The sequence below is a fragment of the Syzygium oleosum genome, unplaced genomic scaffold (genome assembly GCF_021117445.2).
Source record: "Syzygium oleosum isolate NSW1041296 unplaced genomic scaffold, Sole_v2.1 Sole_v2.57, whole genome shotgun sequence".
Lineage (NCBI taxonomy): Eukaryota > Viridiplantae > Streptophyta > Magnoliopsida > Myrtales > Myrtaceae > Syzygium > Syzygium oleosum.
Window position 1 is genome coordinate 1,171,224 of NW_026607541.1, and position 21,822 is coordinate 1,193,045.

The 21,822-nt window shown below is 39.0% G+C and overlaps 2 protein-coding genes and 1 pseudogene across 3 annotated transcripts; all 3 read left to right on the top strand.

Annotated features, from left to right (window-relative positions):
• Positions 1 to 318: 318 nt before the first annotated feature.
• LOC115682023 (cytochrome P450 71AU50-like) lies at positions 319 to 17,219 on the top strand. 2 transcript variants are annotated; one of them, XM_056307644.1, is made up of 3 exons: positions 319 to 1,254; positions 2,287 to 2,913; positions 17,196 to 17,219. In XM_056307644.1, the coding sequence occupies exons 1-2, from the start codon at positions 373 to 375 to the stop codon at positions 2,905 to 2,907; spliced, it is 1,503 nt and encodes a 500-aa protein (XP_056163619.1). In that variant the 5' UTR covers positions 319 to 372; the 3' UTR covers positions 2,908 to 2,913; positions 17,196 to 17,219. The 2 variants fall into 2 exon arrangements, with proteins under 2 accessions (XP_056163619.1, XP_030462012.1); XM_030606152.2 differs by lacking the exon at positions 17,196 to 17,219 and having other exon boundaries at positions 2,287 to 3,087.
• LOC115682022 (cytochrome P450 71AU50-like) lies at positions 8,284 to 11,010 on the top strand. The gene is made up of 2 exons (XM_030606151.2): positions 8,284 to 9,186; positions 10,235 to 11,010. Exons 1-2 carry the CDS (start codon positions 8,308 to 8,310, stop codon positions 10,853 to 10,855), a joined length of 1,500 nt encoding a protein of 499 aa, XP_030462011.2. The 5' UTR covers positions 8,284 to 8,307; the 3' UTR covers positions 10,856 to 11,010.
• On the top strand, positions 15,794 to 19,576 carry LOC115669561 (cytochrome P450 71AU50-like; annotated as a pseudogene).
• Positions 19,577 to 21,822: the final 2,246 nt, after the last annotated feature.

The window sequence follows — 21,822 nt, forward strand, 5'->3', positions numbered from 1 at the left end:
AAGACTCCATCACTTCCTCGTGTTTCATCGCCCATTTCGCAATCACCAGCCTCTTCCATCCTTCATGTCACTCTGGTTCTAGAAAACATGACAAATCTCGATTATTTTAATCATTTGATTGACACAATCAATGCGCATAGGGAGAAAAGATGTTCTTTTTACGATATCGAAATATCTTCACCATTTCTTAATTAATATGTAGTGTATAATATTTCTTGTGATTCTATATGAAGGGCCCACTAAAAAACAATGAACAATAAATTTCGCCCATTTTTATGCTAGAAACCCCCATCTACCTGTCATATCTTTATCTATATATGCAATGAAATCATCTCCATCTTCACCACCACTTCCTTCCAAATAGCCACCTCAATGGCCTGGATATGGATAACACTTGCCTTTGCATTGATTGCTCATTTCGTATTGCGAGCTTTGCTATGGAAAACACGGAGCAAGAAGAGATTACCTCCTGGTCCAAGAGGGTTTCCGATTCTTGGAAACCTCCCTTGGTTAGGACAAAACCCTCACCATGATCTTCACAAGTTAGCTCAAAATTATGGACCCCTCATGTACTTGCGCCTCGGGTTCGTGCCCACGATCGTCATCTCATCACCCGAAGTGGCCGAGCAATTCCTCAAGACCCATGATCTTGTCTTCGCGAGCAGGCCGCCTAATGAGGCCTCAAAGCACATCTCTTATGAGCAAAGGAGCTTGGCATTTGCACCGTACGGTCCGTATTGGAGGAACATCAGAAAGATGTGCACTTTGGAGCTCCTTAGCAATGCAAAAGTCAATTCGTTCAAGTCCATGAGAAGAGAGGAGGTCGGCTTGTTTGTGAGTTTTCTCAAAGATGCGTCTCACAACCACACGGCCATCGACTTGAGCGCGAAGATCTCGTCACTAAGTGCCGATATGAGTTGTCGGATGGTCTTCGGGAAGAAGTATATGGACAAGGAGTTTGACGAGAGAGGGTTCAAGGCCGTGATTCAAGAAGGGATGGTGTTGGCCGCGATACCAAACATCGGTGACTATGTTCCTTATTTAGCATCATTTGATCTTCAGGGGTTGACGAAGCGCATGAAAGCCGTGAGCAAAGTGTTTGATGCCTTCTTTGAGAAGATTATTGACGAGCACTTGAAGTCTAAGAAAGAGGAAGGAGAGAGCAAAGATTTTGTTGATGTCATGTTGGGTTTCATGGGATCGAACGAGGGAGAGTACCATATCGACCGGCCCCATATCAAAGCCGTAATTCTGGTAATTAATCAATTTTTTTATAGCTAGATTAAAAATAATCTCTGTAACCTTAACTACTGTTCAATTATCTAAGCATACATCGGAGTGGAAAATTTATTAGAACAAGGATCTCGCCAGTTAGGGTTCCGAGATTAGTAGTTAGGGATCAAAATTGATTCAAAAGACAATTTGATAGATTATAAGTAGAAATTTTAGTATATGGACCATCGTATTCAAACATCAAAAAAGATCTGTCATTTCGCTTTATAAATCAATTTTTAGGCGAATTTTAATATTTCAACTTGTATATCCTTGTAAATTCTTTATTAAGCATGTGAATTGGTTTCCTCCTCTCATTTGCAAGTTTTAATGGCATTTTTTTAGCAATGGTTACGACAGATAGTCTTGTTAGCTTCTTCATATATTGCTGTGAACGGACGGTGTTCAAGAATCTTGTAAGTCGCTGTCTTGTCTACCTACCGATCAACCAAGTGCGTCATATACGAGAAGTAGAAGTTAAGGATCACGACGGAGAGAAATTATTGACTCTTCCTAAAAAAAACATGTACTCGTCTCTTTCAAGCACCAGAGTCGGAGCGGTTAATAATGTTTTGTCAACTATGAAACAGTGAGTACTAGAGAGAACAAAGTCTGTTCAATATTAAGTGATTCATGGTCTATATTTCCATATGGGTTTCAATAAGTTGATTCATGTATGAAAGGAATAGCTAGTTGAGACAATAATTTCCATTATCCAACATCAAATATGAAAAATAAAAAAGTTGTTTATCTTTTTAATTATCTTAAGCATTATTCTTACTGGAAATCATACTTAGGACCTCATAAGTAGTTTCTTGATAGTTTCAATTGACACATTGATTTTGTTACAAAGGTGCTCTAAATATGCTTGTTAAGTAGCTAATTTTAGAAAGTTTATGTTTTCAATGCACTAATTTTTCTTGTAACATCCATGACTTAGTCTATTATAAATGTGCTTGATAAGTGCAATCATGATACTCGTGAATATGAATCTCTATGTGTTTCTCCAAGCAGGACATGTTGTCGGGTTCGATGGACACTTCAGCGACAGCAATAGAGTGGGCAATCGCCGAACTTATAAAACATCCTAATGCAATGAGAAAGCTCCAAGATGAACTAGAGAGAGCAGTGGGACTGAATAGAGCAGTGGAGGAATCAGATGTAGAGGGCTTGGACTACTTAGACATGGTCATCAAGGAGACCATGAGACTTCACCCGGTGGCTCCACTTTTGCTTCCCCATGAGGCAACCGAGGACTGCACAGTGAACGGCTTCCACATACCACGCAAGTCAAGGGTCATCGTGAATGTGTGGTCCATCGGAAGGGACCCGAAAGTGTGGACCACTCACGACCCGAAAGAGTTCGTGCCTAAAAGGTTCTTAGGGTCGAGCGTGGACGTTAAGGGTCGTGATTTTCAGCTCTTGCCGTTTGGGGCGGGCCGTCGAGGGTGCCCCGGGATGCAGCTTGGCTTGACCGTGGTGCGGTTTGTGCTTGCTCAGCTCGTACACTGCTTTGACTGGGACCTTCCTGGCGGCATGTTACCAAGCGAGCTTGACATGACCGAGGAGTTCGGGCTCACTACTCCTAGAGCCAAGCATCTGGTGGTTACACCTAGGTACCGTTTGCACGAGTAAAAGAGAGTTAACTTATCAATGAATGATTGAGTTCCCAAAAATAAGTATGATGTTATCAGGAAGTCTCGTGGTGTTAGTTTTAATACCTAATGGATTGCCTATTGATTTGTAATGTAGTATTGGCTTGATTTTCCAAGTCTCATTTTCCTCTGAATGAAATTCAAATAAAGGATTTTGAGACGTGGAGACTTGAGGCTTTTTAATTTCTTCACTATAGTTTAGAGCATTGTGTTGTGTTTGATGTCTCTGAGGTTCCGCCAACTCTGAGAAAGAACCAATTTGATACGAAGGTCGAATTGAAGCAAAAAGGTCAAGATGTTCGGGGGCCTGGCCACCAGGTTGGATTTCCGGTACGAGACATCCAGGGGGAAGGCTGAATAGGGTTCGACGCCCTAGCCACCAAGTAGGGCTTCCGGCCACAATATGAGAAAGCCTCTTCACTACTACAGGGTGCCGAGCACCTGACCTGTGTTGAGAAAACCTCCTAAGTTATTTTGACAAAACATTTCATAAGTTTTTATTGAATCTGACTTAAACAATTTGAGGTGATATTCATTGAAATACAATGTTTAGATTTTGAGTATCTTATTCATGGTTCAAAGTATTCGCGGACATCATCAATATATGTCAAGAATATTCTTAAAGCAATATGAAGAATCAGTCAAAGGCAGCGCTTGATATTATTGAGGCTTTTTATGATATTCAGACTTTACATATCCGGACTTAAGAAAGAACTCAGAATCAGACTTCGAGATTCCAGACTTTGTCAAACTCAACGATATATAGACAATACAACAGCTAGTGATCTAGCTTGGATTTCTTTATTGGAAATTACTGATCTTTGATTTTTTGAGATTGTTTTGCAACGATCAAAATCAAAGCAAAACATTAGAAATGGGTTGTATTCAATCACAACATGATACTCTTTCTATACGAAGAACTCCGCTTATGGAAACTCCGATTTGATTGTGTTGGCAACTGAATCATCTGAGAGACTTTGATTGCATTATCCAACAACTACCGAATCTTCATTAAGCATTCTTATCCAATAGAATCATTGGAGAATGAACCTCTGAAGACTGTCCAATGGCTAGATTGGAAGTGGAGGAGCATAAAAGGAGATCCTAGTGCTAAAGAAAGATGCGATATTTTGAATCTAAAATCCTAAAGTATTGAGAGCTTCAATCATACACACTTGTCTTTCTTAAGCTGGAACTTTGTAATCGCTAAAGAAGTTTTAAAGAGGAGTCACTCTGATTCTGTAAAAGGGAGTGACTCTGAGATACTAATTAAGAGTTGACATCCTCATCTGTAACCTCTGATTGATTCATTAGTGAAATCCAGCCAACAAGCTGTCTACGTCGAGAGTGAGCATAGGCTTACTATAAACCAAACCACTATATATTTGTGTGTAAATTCTCTTATCTCTAAACTCTTATCGTTTATCTTTGCATATCGATATTCTGCATCTGATTGTTGTTCAGACTGTTATCTCACTTGAAATTGACAGTACCTATTTTGATTGTTTCAATTCCGCTTTAATTAATTTAAAATTGGTCATAATCACCTATTCACCCCCCTTTAGGTGATCCTTATTAACCACCTCAACCTGCATGGCTGGACCTTAGACATGGCTAGGCGAGCAGATGAATGGCATTGCGATCTTTCCATGTTTCGCATCTTAAACTTGTTATTAACTTGTTTTCCACTATTACACAAAATATGTACACCATTAGTAAGAAATATTTTTTGTTTTTCAAGAAAGTAATAGGAGAAGAATATCATAAAGCTTCTAAGCCTAAGAGTCCAATGATTTGCTACTAACTTTATATCTACTATTAACTCTAGTTGATTGACATTATTATTTTGGGTTAATACCACAAAAAACCCCAAACCGGTACACATGTGACAATTTTACTCCAAACTAATTTTTTGACCGCAAAAAACCCCAAATTGGTACACCTATGATAAATTTACCCTCAGTTTGTTTCCGTTAAATTTTACTTTCAAATTACTTTGTTAAATGACACACGACAGTTGTTTGATTTGCCAATTTTATGTTTTACCCTCTATTTGTCACAAGTGTACCAATTTGTGATTTTTTATGGTATAAATCTAATTTAACGGAAATTAACGGAGGGTAAATTTGTCACAAACACCAGTTTGGGGTTTTTAGTGGTCAAAATATTAGTTTGGGGCAAATTTGTCATAAGTGTACCAGTTTGAGGTTTTTTGTAGTCAGAAAAATAGTTTGGGGTAAAATTGTCATAAGTATACCAGTTTAAGGTTTTTCATGGTATTAACCCTATTATTTTTAACCCAAGCTAAGAAATGTGACTTCAAACTACTCTTCAATATAGAATAAATGTAGAAGACAAGAGATTAAATACCTTTTCCCTTCCTTTGGGCGTGTAACTCCATCTTCTTCACAGCTTGAAGTTCAAAAGTTTTTCTATTCCACTCTCTTTCAACACAATCAAAGTCCAAACTCACTTTCAATCTAGTGTCTTACAAGGTATATTCATAGACTTTCCTTTCTTTTTATCAAATTAGCTCTGTTGTTTTCTGAAGAATGATACTTGTTAAATCTGATATTTATTTTGATTTTAAGGTGATTAAAGGTTTGCTTTGTTAAAGATTTCACTCGAGGTAAGTGAAAACTCTATGGACTAAGCTAGAATGATCTACTTATTACTCTTGAACTTGGTTGATTGATTATTTGCTTAGTTTATGTTTTACTCTATGTGTGATTTGTCAAGAAAACTTCCTAATATATTTTGAAGATCGACAAAACCTTCCATAGTATTTATTGAGTTTGACGAAAGTATTTTCAGGTGACGAAGAAACGATATTCAGACTCTAGTTATTGTTATCTGAAAATTATGTCTGAAGTTTCTCATTTTCTTTGTGGAGATAAAAAACTATTATGGATATCATTAGAGCAACATGAAGACATCACCAAAACTTGGACATGAATATTGCCAAGACATTTGGCATCTTTAGACTCTATGCGAAGTTCATTCATACTCAGGAAGTATTCAGACTCAAACAATATCGTCTGATCTAGAAGTATAATCAAACTTAGAATACAAATTATATATTGCAATGGCTAGTGATCTTGCTCGGATTTTTACCATAGAATATGATGATTGATCTTCAATCTAAAAGATTGTTTTGCAACAAACTTACTCAAAACAAAACATCTTTGATTGATCGACAATCTTCCTTTAGATGGGATATTCTTTCCAAATGAAGAACGCTACTTACGGAAACCCATCTTTGGTTGTATTGGCGACTGAATCAATGGGAGATTATGATTTTGTCACTTAACGGCTACTCAATCTTCTTGTAGCATTCGTATCCAACAAATTGATTGGAGAATGATCCTCTGAAGACTGTACAATGGTTAGATTGGAAGTGGAGGAGTATATAAGAAGATTCAAATACTGAAGATAATGAATGAGATCGTGAATCTAAAATTCCAAAGTCCAAGAGAGCTTCTACCTTACACACTTGTCTTAGTGAGCTTCAAAAGTGTAATCTTTAATAGGTGTAGAAAAAGTGACTCTGAGATAGTGAGACGAGTAATTCTATTAAAGTTCACAAAAGACAATTTTAAAGTATGTAAAGCTCTTTCGAAATTTGGAATTATAAACTCTTGATCAATCTTCTATGAATTAAGAAACTTTATAACTAGGACTAAATAAATTTAATTGATATAAGATGCATTGAAACTTGATAAGACTCTCCAAATTTGTGCACCAGCCTAGAAAGTCAGATAGCCACCTTAGAAAATGAACAAACAACAAAGGAATTTGATCATAACAACCTCTAGTTTCTAGATAGTCAATTGGAAGCCAAGTCTTGTAAATCGACAACTATACCGTGTAATTGGTAACTTCATCCTTGAACCCACATAATTAAATTGCAGTCAAAATTGGCTTTTTCTTGCACGAATGGCAATTGAGTTGGTTCAATCAACGGAATATGAGTTGAGCTTGAGAGCTGATGAATAGAGCCCGATGCTCCCGCATCAGTGTGTATATGTAAAAGAAAGATTACTAAATCTATTCATAGAAATTTATTTTCCTTCACCTCAATCCATGAATTCAACTTGCACACTAAAATAAATTTAATTTCCTTTATCTTTTTTTACTTCTTTCCCGTCTCTATATTGTCTTTTGTTTCCATAGCCGCATATAAATGAATCTGTATGATTGTATTTATTGTTATGTATTTTCAGATTTATATTAGCATTGTTAAATAAAATACATGTGGGCCGGTTAAGTGAACCATCTCTAGGTTCGAAACGATAGAGTGGATCTCGTGTTCAAATAATAGTTTTATCTCTAGGGTTAATACCACGAAAAAACCTAAATTAGTACATTTGTGACAAATTTACCCCAAACTAATTTTTTTACTACGAAAAACCCCAAACCAGTATACCTGTGATAAATTTATCCCAAACTGGTACATCTGTGAATACCATGAAAAATCAAAAATTGGTACACTTGTAACAAACGGAGGGTAAAACCCCAAACTGGTACACCCGTCAATTGTCACGTGTCATACAACTCAGAAATTTGATAGTAAAATTTAACGAAAACTAACTTGGGGTAAAATTGTCACAGATGTACCAATTTGAGTTTTTTGTGTTCAAAAAATTAGTTTGGGATAAATTTATTATAGGTGTACCAGTTTAGGGTTTTTCGTGGTATTAATCCTTATTTATATAGTGTAACCTTAAGGTTATGCCAATCACCCCTTGGGTAATATTTATTACCTCATACATGTGAATTGGGAGGTTTACATACATTCGAGCATATATCTTTTTTTATCTCACTCATCTCTTCTATGTACATGTGTATGCGGTACTTATAAAGATCGAATCCCGGACTTGGTACTCTCCAGTCCTAAAGCCCAATCGCTTTACCAACAAGATCGCATGTCTGTTCGCTCATATGAGCAAATTAAACAAATATATTTTAATCGCATATCGCTAAAAGTTTCCCAAAATCCATAACCATAAAAAAAAAAATCCCCTACCCATCACTTCCTTGTGTTTTTTTTTTTTCCCCATTTCGCAATGACTGGCTTTTTCCATCCTTCACGTCATTCTCGTTTGAGAAAAAAACTTTGAAAGCGCTTATCTCAATCATATGATTGACAAATTCAATCCGCGTCGTGAGAATAGATGTTTTCTTTTTTCACTATTTCTTAATTAATCTGTAGTCTTCTGAATTCTAGATGAACGGGTCCACAAAAAACAAAGAGTAATAAATTTCACACATTTGAAGCTAGAAACAGCCATCTCCCTGTCATATCTTTTATATATATATGCACCGAAATGATCCCCACCTATCATCTTCACCCCCCACTTCCTTCGAAATAACCAACTCAATGGCTTGGATCTGGATAACACTCGCCTTCGCTTTGATTGCTCATCTCTTATTGCGAGCTTTGCTGTGGACACAAAGCAACAAGAGATTGCCTCCTGGTCCAAGAGGATTTCCGATTCTTGGAAACCTCCATTTGTTAGGAAAAAACCCTCACCATAATCTCCACAAACTAGCTAAAAAATATGGACCCCTCATGCACTTGCGCCTTGGGTCCGTGCCCACGATGGTCGTCTCATCACCTGAAGTGGCTGAGCAATTCCTCAAAACCCATGATCTTGTTTTTGCGAGCCGGCCGTCGATTGAGGCCGCAAAACACATCTCTTACGAGCAAAGGAACTTGACGTTCGCGCCGTACGGCCCATATTGGAGGAACATCCGAAAGATGTGCACTTTGGAGCTCCTCAGCAATGCCAAAATCAACTCCTTCAAGTCCATGAGAAAAGAGGAGGTCGGCTTATTTGTGAATTTTCTCAAAGATGCATCTCATAACCGCACGGCCATCGACTTGAGCGCCAAGATCTCATCGCTAAGCGCCGACATGAGTTGCCGGATGGTGTTTGGGAAGAAGTATATGGACAAGGAGTTTGATGAGAGAGGGTTCAAGGCCGTGATTCAAGAAGGGTTGGTGTTGGCCGCCACGCCGAACATCGGTGAGTATATTCCTTATTTGGCACCATTTGATCTTCAGGGGTTGACGAAGCGCATGAAAGCTGTGAGTAGAGTATTCGATGCTTTCTTCGAGAAGATTATTGACGAGCACATGGAGTGCAAGAAAGAGGAAGGAGAGACCAAAGATTTTGTTGATGTCATGTTGGGTATCATGGGATTGAACGAGGGAGAGTATCATATCGACAGGCCCCATATCAAAGCCATAATTCTGGTAATTAATCAATTTTTTGTCTCTAGATTAACAAATAATGCCCGTAAACTTAATTATTGCTCAATTATCTAAGTGTACGTTGGAGTGGAAAATTGATTAGACCAAGGATCTCGCTAGTTGAGGTTCTCAGATGAGCATAGTTAGGGTTCAAAATTGATTTAGAAGACAGTTCCATAATTCATAAGCGGATATTTGAGCGTATGGATCCCCATATAGAAACATCGAACAAAATCTGTGATTGCACTTTGTAAATTGATTTTGTAGACTAATTTTAATATTTCTACTATTATATCCTGGTAGAATTTGTCTGTATTTGATTAAGCATGTTGAATCGATGCCGTCCTCCCATCCTCTCTTCTATCAAAGATTTGCCAGTTTTAATGGCAATTCTTAAGCAATATCATTTTGTCTATAAATATGGTTACAGCAGATAGTCTTGTTAGCTTCTTCATATATTGATGTGAACGGACGGTGTTCAGGAATTTTGTAAGTCTCTCTGGGTTATCTATCTACCGATCAACCAAGTGCGTCATATACGAGAAGTAGAAGTTAAGGATCACGACTGAGAGAAATTATTGTCTCTTTCTTCAAGTGCATGTGCTTGTTGTCTCTTTCGAGCACCGAAGGTTGAGCGGTTAACATTGTTTTGTAAACTACGACACAGTGAGAGCTAGAGACAACGATATATTCATGGTCCATATTTCAAATAGGGTTTAAATAAGTTAATCCATGTATGAAAGGATTAGCTAGCCATACCAAATATTTCATGAAGAAAAATAGTTCTTTATCTTTTTATGAAGTATTATTCTTACTAGAGATCATACTTAGGGGAAATCTCATAAGTAGTTTCTCCTATGGAGTCAATTAACATGTTAATTTTGTTAAAAAGGTGCTCCATACGCTTGTTGAGTAATTAATGATATAAAGTTTGTATTTTTACTGCATGGATTTTTCTCGTAACATGCATAACTTTCTCTATTGTAAATATGCTTGATAAGTACAATTGATATACTCGTTCGTATGAATGTCGATATGTTTCTCCGTGAAGGACATGTTGGTGGCTTCAATGGACACTTCAGCAACAACAATAGAGTGGGCAATGGCCGAACTTATCAAACATCCTAGTGCAATGAAAAAGCTCCAAGAAGAACTAGAGAAAGCCGTGGGACTGAATAGAGCAGTGGAGGAATCAGACACAGATGGCTTGGATTATTTAGACATGGTCATCAAGGAGGCCATGAGGCTCCACCCGGTGGCTCCGCTTTTGCTTCCCCACGAGTCGACCGAGGACTGCACGGTGAGCGGCTTCCACATACCCTACAAGTCGAGGGTCATCGTGAATGTGTGGTCCATCGGAAGGGACCCGAAAGTGTGGGGTACTCATGACCCGGAAGAGTTTGTGCCTGAAAGATTCTTAAGGTCGAGCATGGATGTTAAGGGGCGTGACTTTCAGCTCCTGCCATTCGGAGCGGGCCGCCGAGGGTGCCCTGGGATGCAGCTCGGCTTGACCGTGGTGCGGTTCATAATTACTCAGCTCGTGCACTGCTTTGACTGGGAGCTTCCTGGTGGCATGTCACCGAGTGAGCTAGACATGACCGAGGAGTTCGGGCTCACTACTCCTAAAGCCAAGCATCTGGTGGTCACGCCTAGGTACCGTTTGAGTGAGTAAAAGATAGTTGACTTTTCAATGGACGATTTAGTTTCCAAAAATAAATATGATCTTATCAGGAAGTTTCATGGTGTTAGTTTTTATACCAAATGGATTGCCTACTAATTTGTAATTTGTAATGAAATTCAATAAAGATTTTTGAGTCGTGTGGAGACTAGAGACTTCTTAATTGCTTCACTATAGTTTAGAGCATTGTGCTGTGTTTGATGTCTATGAGATTCAGCTAAATCGGAGAAGGAGCCAATTTGAATCGAAGGTCGAATTGAAGCAAAAACGTCAAAATAGGTATATGTACATTTATGGGGTTCCGGGGGATCATTCCTAGATGCCTATGTACAAAACATCTGGGCACAAGGTGGTATGGGATTCGTGCCTTGGCCTCTATTGGGTTATGATTCATACACTCCATCAATGGGAAGGCACAGGGGTCCCACTCGAGAAATCTTATGTCTCGATTTCTCTTTCTCGCATATACTCTCTATATCATTGTGTTTGTGCATTTAATCCTAACAGCCAGCAGGTTGCCAGTTGGGCTTTCGGCCACTGCAAGAGAAAGCCTCTTGATTTTTGCAGTGTGTCGAGCCCCTGAGCTGCATGGCCAGGCCGTGAACCTGCCAAGGCAAGCATATGCGTGAGGTCCCGGTCTTTTCCTTTTTGCGTCTTAAACTCATTCTCAATCTATTTCCAATTATTACACAAAAGAGCCATCATAGAAACATTTATGCTGGAGACCCTCTACATGACAAAGAGCTCGAGCAATCGTTTGTTTCTCAAATGAAGTATCTAGGCGTTCCGGATGGTGAAAAGTAAGTCTATCAGAGCCTACCTAGACAAGTTTAGAGAATTATAATCAAATTCACTCAGTTCTACACAAAGACAAATATAGAGAATTGAATGTAGCACGTGGTTCTTTAAAAGTCATATCTTTTTTCTAATGCATTTTTGCTGTCTGTTCATATTTTGCCTTCGTACTTTCAAAGGGAAATCCACAACGGGCGAATTCGTCATGCACCACGTCACGAAATCAACAGTCTGACCAAAAACAAATAGAAGTCAACAGGATCTTGGGATTAATAAAAAATAATAATAATAAGAGACCAAAGTTTGAGTGTAGGTTCAACATAAGCCTCCATGTTTGTCCAGGGCACACCAAACCGCACAAACGTGTGAGACTTTGCTGAGCAAATTTGACTTTGCCACGGATGTTATAGGCCAGGAAAACTCAAATCCTCCTCCATTCTGATAGAATCATATAAACAAATATCGACATCGTGTGAAAAGGTCTGATAAAAGCTGTGTTTTTTGTCCTTTTTCAACGATTTTGTCCACGCAACCCCATTCTTGATCTATTTACTTTTCTCGAATTGGTTTCATACCAAAGATGTTACCACTCATCTTGTCTTTCTAGCTGGCTTTTTATTTATTTATTTAGTATTACTTCTCTTTTCAGATAAATTATTTGTCATAAAGTTGATCTTATGCTAAAGGGCAGCCGACAAAGATTTTGGTTAGCTTGTTTTCCTAGAAAATCACAATCCTGGTGGTGCCTAAAAGTCCTAACCGAGCATTACATAACGTCATATTACTCGAAAATCAACCAGCTATACACACATATATAATATCTCCAAAAATTTTATGTCACACCCTAAATCCTAGAGGAATAGGGCTAATGATAAGACCGTCATTCTCTTCAAAGTCAAAACACATATCGGAGTTTCTATAATCTAACAAAACATATGAATACATCTCCAACGCAAACCTAAAATTCAACCACCAAAAGTTTCTCATTATCAGCGGTCTCGTCTAAGTAAAGGGCCTGAAAAAAATTTGGATCATTTCTCTACGTGTGTGTGCCATCCTTGCTTAGGGGCCATCTAATTCTCTGTATCGGATGTCTCCGAGAGAAATACAGTTTCGTTCTGCATTCTGATATATGTAACTCTACAAATTCCAAATTACTCAAGATTTACAAAAAAGTATAAGGGGGTTGTTGATATATAATGCGGAAACAACAGGATTTTACAAATTAAGTCAATACGAAAATACCAGAGAAATAAACGAGAAACGATAAAGGACACCAGATATTTATGTGGTTCGGTTCGAATATCGGTACCTATATCCATGGGGAAAGCCAATAATAAATAATCCACTATAATTGGAAAATCAGAGTTACAATTCGCTTATATGCTCGAGTGTTTTCTACACCTAAATTTAAGCCCAAACATAAAATATTTATGAATAAATAACCTAATTAGACGAAATAAATTCACTGCATAAATCACCGCGTGTTCAAGCCCAAAACGCTCATGTACGGCTCGGAACAAGAACGGGCCTCGCGACTTTCTTTTCTTTTCTTCTTTGCGCGGCTCGTCATCAGCACTGTGCGGCTTCGTGCGGCTCTCGAATTGTGCGGCGGCTTAAAACCACAGAAAAGAAATCTTCTTTCCTTTTATGCGAGTGTCACAGGAAGCAACACCTAGCCCCTTTATTTTCTTTCCTTTTATTACCCCTGGGCTCACAAGCTTTTCTCTGCAGCTTTCAAGGTGTCACAGGATTAACTCCTTTTGTTGACCCCCCAACTACAGGACAAAGATGTCCACTGTACGTCCGAGAGATGATCTTTTGTGGGCAATAATAAATCTTGAATATTATCTCCAGGGTACAGATCTTCACGGCCAAATACGAAAACTTATCCAAGCGAGAGTCACGTTCCGTAAACGATTTAAACTCGAGTCATAATTTAACAGGGGTCAGTCTCATTGCAAAGACATATCGAATAGCATGGATGCAAGAAATACTTTGGTAGCGAACAATATTCCAATAATTAATATATACATTTTATATGTTTCTCAAAGTCGACCCCAAAGCCGAAATGTAAATATGCACATCCCGGTGCTACTTCTAAGTGACAATTCAAATTGACGGATCGGAGTCACAATATAAATTTTCGATAAATGTTTCTAAGCAAAATAATCCCTACCTATCAAAACATAATTTTGCAGAAAAAAAGAAAAAAAATTAACTTACAAGTCTCTTCCTAGTATAGGCTCACTACACTAACATGAGGAATATCCGGCCTAATGCAAATCATAGCATACATAATATAACCAAGAACACTAGCATAGGGAACACAAGACATTTATTCCCTCTCATCATTTGCTTGTGGTGTAAGTTCAGCTGAAACCTTACTATGCGCACAGCTAGCAGGATACTTACTATTTTCTCATTCGGCATGCTAAAGCACCTCAGCACTGTACATAAGCAATTATCCTATGGTAGCTGAAGCGCCCTTGGATACCTATTCCTCTAGATCTTTATGCTCTATTTCCCGTACCGAAGTCTTTAGTCTTGAGCTCACCACTCAATTGTCTCTTCACCATCAATATATCATCAACATATAATAGTAAATAAATGCAACTACCACCTTCTAGCTTCCTATAAATCCTGCAGTTATCATGTGCATTCTTACTAAAATGGTGACCAGTTATACAAGAGTCAACCCATTTATACCATTACTTAGGAGATTGCTTAAGGCTATAGAGGGATCGTTTGAGCAAGCATGCCTTGTCTTCATGGTCTAAAGCAATAAAACCCACCGTTTGTTGAATGTATGTATGCTCTTCTAGCTCACTCTATAAAAAAGCCGTTTTGATATCTAGTTGTTTCAACTCCAAGATGTTTGCCACAACCAAACCTGATAGCACCCTCATCAAGCTATGTATCACTACAGGTGAGAATATCTTATAATAGTCACTACCCTCGTGTGAACCCCTTCGCTACCAAGAGTGCATTCTAGCAATTTTGACATGGTTTTTGTTTTCCTTTTCACTAGGGAGAAGTCTAAAGGGGATCCTTTTGAACCGTGAGTGAAGGCTGCGATTGCCAACGAGAGGTCAAGGTCTAGAACCTCGAGATTGATCGCATTAAATCGCCTCAAGAAAACCCATACAGTCTCATGCTCCTGTTGTTGGGCCTTCATTAAGAATGCCATGGCCTTACGGCTCGCCTTTTTGTTCATAAAATGGTTCATAAATATTACGCCAATTGCAAGATGGAGGAATCAAGGCCCATGATCTTCTTTTCACAAGCCAGCTGCCTCATGAGGCCCCAAAGCACATCTCTTATGAGCAAAGGAACCTATCGATCATGCCTTACGACCCACATTAGAGGAACATCTGAAATATGTGCAATTTGGAGCTCTTTAGCAATTCCAAAATCAACTCCTTCAAGTCCATGAGAAGAGAGGAGGTGGGCTTGATTGCCAAAATTTCTTAAAGAAGCTTATCACGACCACATGGCCATCGACTTGAGCGGGAAGATTTCGTCGCTAATCACTGACATGAGTTGCCGGATGGTGATAGGGAAGAAATACATGGACAAGGAGTTCAACGAGAGAGGGTTCAAGGCCGTGAAGTGATGGTGTTGGCCGCGACTTCGAACATCGGTGATTTATGTTCCTTATCAGCTTGAGTTTGAGGAGAGATGTTAGAGATAATCAGGGATTTCTACAGGATATTTTATTATGTTAGAGATAATTATGATGTTTATGTTGATTATCCATAACTCTCAAGATCACACGTATATTGTACGTATATTACACGTATATTGCACGTATATCGCCATTTGATTGTGCATGTCTTGATTAAGATATTATCTTAGAATAGTTATCTAATAAAACCTATTTTGATGTATTCTTCATTAATATATATTTATATTTATATTTATTTCAAATAAAAAAAATTCTAAACTCTATTTTCCTCATTTTTCTTATCTATTCTTATTCTTGATGTATAGACCTACAAAAGTACTATCATAGAGCAACAAATTGTGTCAATTTTGGCCAGAAACATCCACTCCCTCTAATATCTTAAACTTTATATCCAACTCAATTATCTCCACCAACGTCTTCGTACCATCTCCTTCCAAATAACCACCTCTATGGCTTGAACATGGATAACACTCACATTCGCTTTAATTGCTTATCTCTTATTACAAGCTTTGCGGTGGAAACATAGAGCAAAAAGAAACCGCAAGAGGATTTTTGATTCGTGGAAACTTCCCTTTGTTGGGAAATAACCCTCACCATGATCTTTAAAAATTAACTAAAACTTTTAAACCCATCATCTACTTGCGCCTCGGGTTTGCGCCCGCAATCGTCGTCTCATCGCCTGAAGTGGCCAAGCAATTATTCAAGGCCCACGATCTTGATTTCACGAGCTGGCTACCTCATGAGGCCTCAAAGCACATCTCTTATGAGCAAAGGAACTTGTCATTCGAGCCGTATGGCCTATATTGGAGGAACATCCAAAAGCCGTACACTTTGGTGCTCATAGCAATTCCAAAATCAACTCCTTCAAGTCCATGAGAAGAGAGGAGGTTGGCTTGTTTGTGAATTTTCTCAAAGACACGTCTCATGATCGCAGGGCCATTAACTTGAGGGGGAAGATCTCATCGCTAATCGCCAACGTGAGTTGCCGGATGGTGTTAGGGAAGAAATACATGGACAAGGAGTTTGACGAGATAGGGTTCAAAGCCGTGTTTCAAGAAGTGATGGTGTTAGCTGCGACGCCGAACATCGGTGACTATGTTCCTTATCAGCTTGAGTTTTAGGAAAGATGTTAGAGATAATTAGGGATTTCCATAGGATATTTTTTTATGTTAGAGATAATTATGATTTTTATGTTGATTATCCGTGTCTCTCAAGATTGCACATATATTGCACGTATATTACACGTATATCGCCATTTGATTGTGAATATTTTGATTGAGATATTATCTTAGAATAGTTATCAAATAAAGCCTATTCTGATGTAGAACTAGAGAAAGCCGTTGGATTGAATAGACCAGTGGAGGAATCAGACACAGATGGCTCGGACTACTTAGACATGTAGATCAAGGAGACCATGAGGCTTCACCAGGTGGCTCTGCTTTTGCTTCCCCACAAGTCAACCGAGGACTGCACAGTGAGCGGCTTCCACATACCCTACAAGTCGAGGGTCATCATGAATCTGTGGTCCATCGGAAGGGACCCGAAAGTGTGGACCACTTAGGACCTAGAAGAGTTCGTGCCTGAAAGATTCTTAGGGTCGAGAGTGGATGTTAAGGGGCGTGACTTTCAGCTCCTACCGTTCGGGGCGGGCCGTCGAGGGTGCCCTGGGATGCAACTCGGCTTGACCGTGGTGCTGTTCATAGTTGCTTAGCTCATGCATTGCTTTGACCGGGAGCTTCCTGGCGGCATGTCGCCGAGCGAGCTTGACATGATCGAGGAGTTCGAGCTTACTACTTCTAAAGCCAAGCATCTGGTGGTCACGCCTAGGTACCGTTTGATTGAGTGAGAGAGTGTTGACTTTTCAATAGATGATTTAGTTCCCAAAAATAAATCTGATCTTATTATGAAGTTTCGTGGTGTTAGTTTTTACACCAAATGGATTGCCTACTAATTTGTAATTTGTAATGAAATTCAATAAAGGATTTTGAGTCATGCGGAGACTAGAGACTTCTTAGTTACTTCATTATAGTTTAGAGTATCGTGTTGTGTTAGATGTCTCGGAGATTTAGCCAAATATAAGAAAGAACCAATTTGAATCGAAGGTCGAATTGAAGCAAAAACATCAACATAGGTATATGTCAACATGAGTTGTCAGATGGTGTTACGGAAGCAATACCTAGACATGGAGTTCGATGGGATAGGATTCAAGGCCGTGTTTCAAGGAGTGAGAGAGTTAGCCGCTATGCCGAACATCGGAGACTATATTCCTTATCAACTTGAGTTTGAGGAGAGATGTTAGGGATTTCTATAGGATATTTTCTTATGTTAGATATAATTATGATATTTATGTTGATTATCCGTGTCTCTCAAAATTGCACGTATATTACACGTTTATTGCATGTATATTATACGTATATTGCACCTATATCATCATTTGATTGCGCATATCTTGATTGAGATTATCTTAGAATAGTTATATAATAAAGCCTATTCTGATGTAGAACTAGAGAAAGCCATGGGATTGAATAGACCAGTGGAGGAATCAGACACACATGGCTTGGACTACTTAGACATGGTCATCAAGGAGGCCATGAGGCTTTAACGGTGGCTCCGCTTTTGCTTCCCCACGAGTCGACCGAGGACTGCACGGTGAGCGGCTTCCACATACCCTACAAGTCGAGGGTCATCGTAAATATGTGGGCCATCGGAAGGGACCTGAAAGTGTGGACTACTCAGGATCCGGAAGAGTTCGTGCCTAAAAGATTCTTAGGGTCGAGAGTGGACATTAAGGGGTGTGACTTTCAGCTCCTGTCGTTCGGCGCAAGCCGTCGAGGGTGCCCCGGCATGCAACTCAGCTTGACCGTGGTGTGGTTCGTGGTTAGTCAGCTCATGCACTGCTTTAACTAGGAGCTTGATTCATGGTTGCTCAGCTCGTGCACTACTTTGACTGGGAGCTTCCTGGCGGCATGTCGCCAAGCGAGCTTGATATGACCGAGGAGTTCGAGTGTTCTACTCCTAAAGCCAAGCATATGGTGGTCACGCCTAGGTACCGTTTGATTGAGTGAAAGAGAGTTGACTTTTCAATAGACAATTTAGTTCCCAAAAATAAATCTGATCTTACAGGAAGTTTCATGGTGTTTGTTTTTACACCAAATGGATTGCCTACTAATTTGTAATTTATAATGAAATTCAATAAAGGATTTTGAGTCATGCGGAGATTAGAGACTTCTTAATTGCTTCACTATAGTTTAGAGCATCATGTTGTGTTTGATGTCTCGGAGATTCAGCCAAATCCGAGAAAGAACCAATTTGAATCGAAGGTCGAATTGAAGCAAAAACGTCAACATAGGTATATGTCAATATGAGTTGCTGGATGGTGTTAGGGAAGAAATACCTGGACATGGAGCTCGACGGGATAGGATTCAAGGCCGTGTTTCAAGAAGTGATGGAGTTAGCCGACATGCCGAACATCGGTGACTATATTCCTTATTAGCTTGAGTTTGAGGAGAGATATTAGGGATTTCTGTAGGATATTTTCTTATGTTAGATATAATTATGATATTTATGTTGATTATCTGTATCTATCAAAATTGCACGTATATTGCACGTATATTACACGTTTATTGCACGTATATCGTCATTTGATTGTGCATATCTTGATTGAGATTATCTTAGAATAGTTATATAATAAAGCCTATTCTGATGTAGAACTAGAGAAAGCCGTGGGATTAAGTAGACCATTGGAGGAATCAGACACAAATGGCTTGGACTACTTAGACATAGTCATCAAGGAGGCCATGAGGCTTCACCCGGTGGCTCCGCTTTTGCTTCCCCACGAGTCGACCGAGGACTGCACGGTGAGCGGCTTCCACATACCCTACAAGTCGAGGGTCATCGTAAATATGTGGGCCATCGGAAGGGACCTGAAAGTGTGGACCACTCAAGATCCGGAAGAGTTCGTGCCTAAAAGATTCTTAGGGTCGAGAGTGGACATTTAGGGGCGTGACTTTCAGCTCTTGCCGTTCAGCGCAAGCCGTCGAGGGTGCCCCGACATGCAACTCGGCTTGACTATGGTATGGTTCGTGGTTGCTTAGCTCGTGCACTGCTTTGACTGGGAGCTTCTTCCTGGCGGCATGTTGCCGAGCGAGCTTGACATGACCGAGGAGTTCGGGCTTACTACTCTTGAAGCCAAGCATCCGGTGGTCACGCCTAGGTACCGTTTGCTTGAATGAAAGAGAATTGACTTTTCAATGGACGATTTAGTTCCCAAAAATAAATATGATCTTATTAGGAAGTTTAGTGGTGTTAGTTTTTACACCAAATGGATTGCCTACTAATTTGTAATGAAATTCATTAAAGGATTTTGAGTCCTGCGGAGATTAGAGACTTCTCAATTGCTTCACTATAGTTTAGAGCATCGCGTTGTGTTTGATGTCGAGATTCAGCCAAATCCGAGAAAGAACCAATTTGAATCGAAGGTCGAATTGAAGCAAAAACGTCAACATAGGTATATGTCAACATGAGTTGCCGGATGGTGTTAGGGAAGAAATACTTGGACATGGAGGAGTTCGATGGGATAGGATTCAAGGCCGTGTTTCAAGAAGTGATGGAGTTGGCCGCCATGCCAAACATCGGTGACTATGTTCCTTATTAGCTTGAGTTTGAGGAGAAATGTTAGGGATTTCTATAGAATGTTTTCTTATGTTAGAAATAATTATGATATTTATGTTGATTTTCCGTGTTTCTCAAAATTGCACGTATATTACACGTTTATTGCACGTACATCGGCATTTGATTGTGCATATCTTGATTGAAATTATCTTAGAATAGTTATATAATAAAGTCTATTATGATGTATTCTTCATTAATATATATTTATATTTTATTTATATCAAATAATGCAAAAATTCCTCAATTCTATTTTTCCCATTTTTCTTATCTATTCTGATTCTTGATGTAAAGGCCTACTAAAAAACTATCACAGAGCAACAAATTTTGCCAATTTTGGCCAGAAACATCCACTCTCTCTATTATCTTAAACTACATATCCAACTCAACTATCTCTACCAACCTCTTCATTCCATTTCCTTACAAATAACCATCTCAATAGCTTAGATATGGATAATACTCACCTTCACTTTGATTGTCCATCTCTTATCACATGCCTTGCAATGGAAAACACAAAGCAAGAAAAAACCGCCTCCTGGTCCAAGAGGATTTCCGACTCATGGAACCTCCCTTTGTTAGGAAAAAACCCTCACCATGATCTTCAAAAATTAGCTAAAACTTTTAAACTCATCATGTACTTGCGCCTCGGGTTTGTGCCCGCAATTGTCGTCTCATCGCCTAAAGTGGCCAAGCAATTCCTCAAGGCCCATGATCTTTGATTTCGCGAGCTGGCTGCCTCATAAGGCCTCAAAGCACATCTCTTATGAGCAAAGGAACTTGTCGTTCGTTGCGTATGGTCCATACTAGAGGAATATCCGAAAGACGTACACTTTGGTGCTGCTTAGCAATTCCAAAATCAGCTCCTTTAAGTCCATGAGAAGAGAGGAGGTTGGCTTGTTTGTAAATTTTCTCAAACACGCGTCTCACGACCGCATGGCCATTAACTTGAACTAGAAGATCTCATCGCTAATCGCCAACTTGAGTTGCCAAATGGTGTTAAGGAAGAAATACATGGACAAAGAGTTCGACACGATAGGGTTCAAGGCGTGTTTCAAGAAGTGCTGGTGTTAGCCACGATGCCAAACATCGATGATTATATTCCTTATCAACTTGAGTTTGAGGAGAGATGTTAGAGACAATTAGGGATTTCTATAGGATATTTTCTTATGTTAGAGATAATTATGATATTTATGTTGATTATTATGTCTCTCAAGATTGTACGTATATTGCACGTATATTGGCATTTGATTGTGCATATCTTGATTGAGATATTATTTTAGAATAATTATATAAGAAAACCTATTCTAATGTATTCTTCATTAATATATATTTATATTTATATTTATATCAAATAACACAAAAATTCCTCAATTCTATTTTCCGCATTTTTCTTATCTGTTCTGATTCTTGATGTAGAAACCTACTAAAAAACTATCACAAAGTAACAAATTTTGCCAATTTTGGTTAGAAACATCCACTCCCTCTTATATCTTAAACTATATATCCAACTCAATTATCTCCACCAACCTCTTCATACCATTACCTTCCAAATAACCACCTCGATGGCTTGGATATGGATAACGCTCACCTTCAGTTTAATTGCTCATCTCCTATTACAAGCTTTGCAGTGGAAAACACAGAGTAAGAAGAAACCGCCTACTGATCTAAGAGGATTTTCGATTCGTGGAAACCTCCTTTTGTTGGGAAATAACTCTCACCATGATCTTCAAATTAACTAAAACTTTTAAACCCATCATGTACTTGCGTCTCGGGTTTGTGCCCGTGATCGTCGTCTCATTGCCTGAAGTGG

What these genes read in the sequence shown, in the direction of transcription:
- LOC115682023 (XM_056307644.1), top strand. Translation starts at nt 373, where the DNA reads ATGGCCTGGATATGGATAACACTTGCCTTTGCATTGATTGCTCATTTC. An exon ending in ATATCAAAGCCGTAATTCTG is followed by an intron (nt 1,255 to 2,286) that starts GTAATTAATCAA and finishes TTCTCCAAGCAG; the next exon opens with GACATGTTGTCGGGTTCGAT.
- LOC115682022 (XM_030606151.2), top strand. Translation starts at nt 8,308, where the DNA reads ATGGCTTGGATCTGGATAACACTCGCCTTCGCTTTGATTGCTCATCTC. An exon ending in ATATCAAAGCCATAATTCTG is followed by an intron (nt 9,187 to 10,234) that starts GTAATTAATCAA and finishes TTCTCCGTGAAG; the next exon opens with GACATGTTGGTGGCTTCAAT.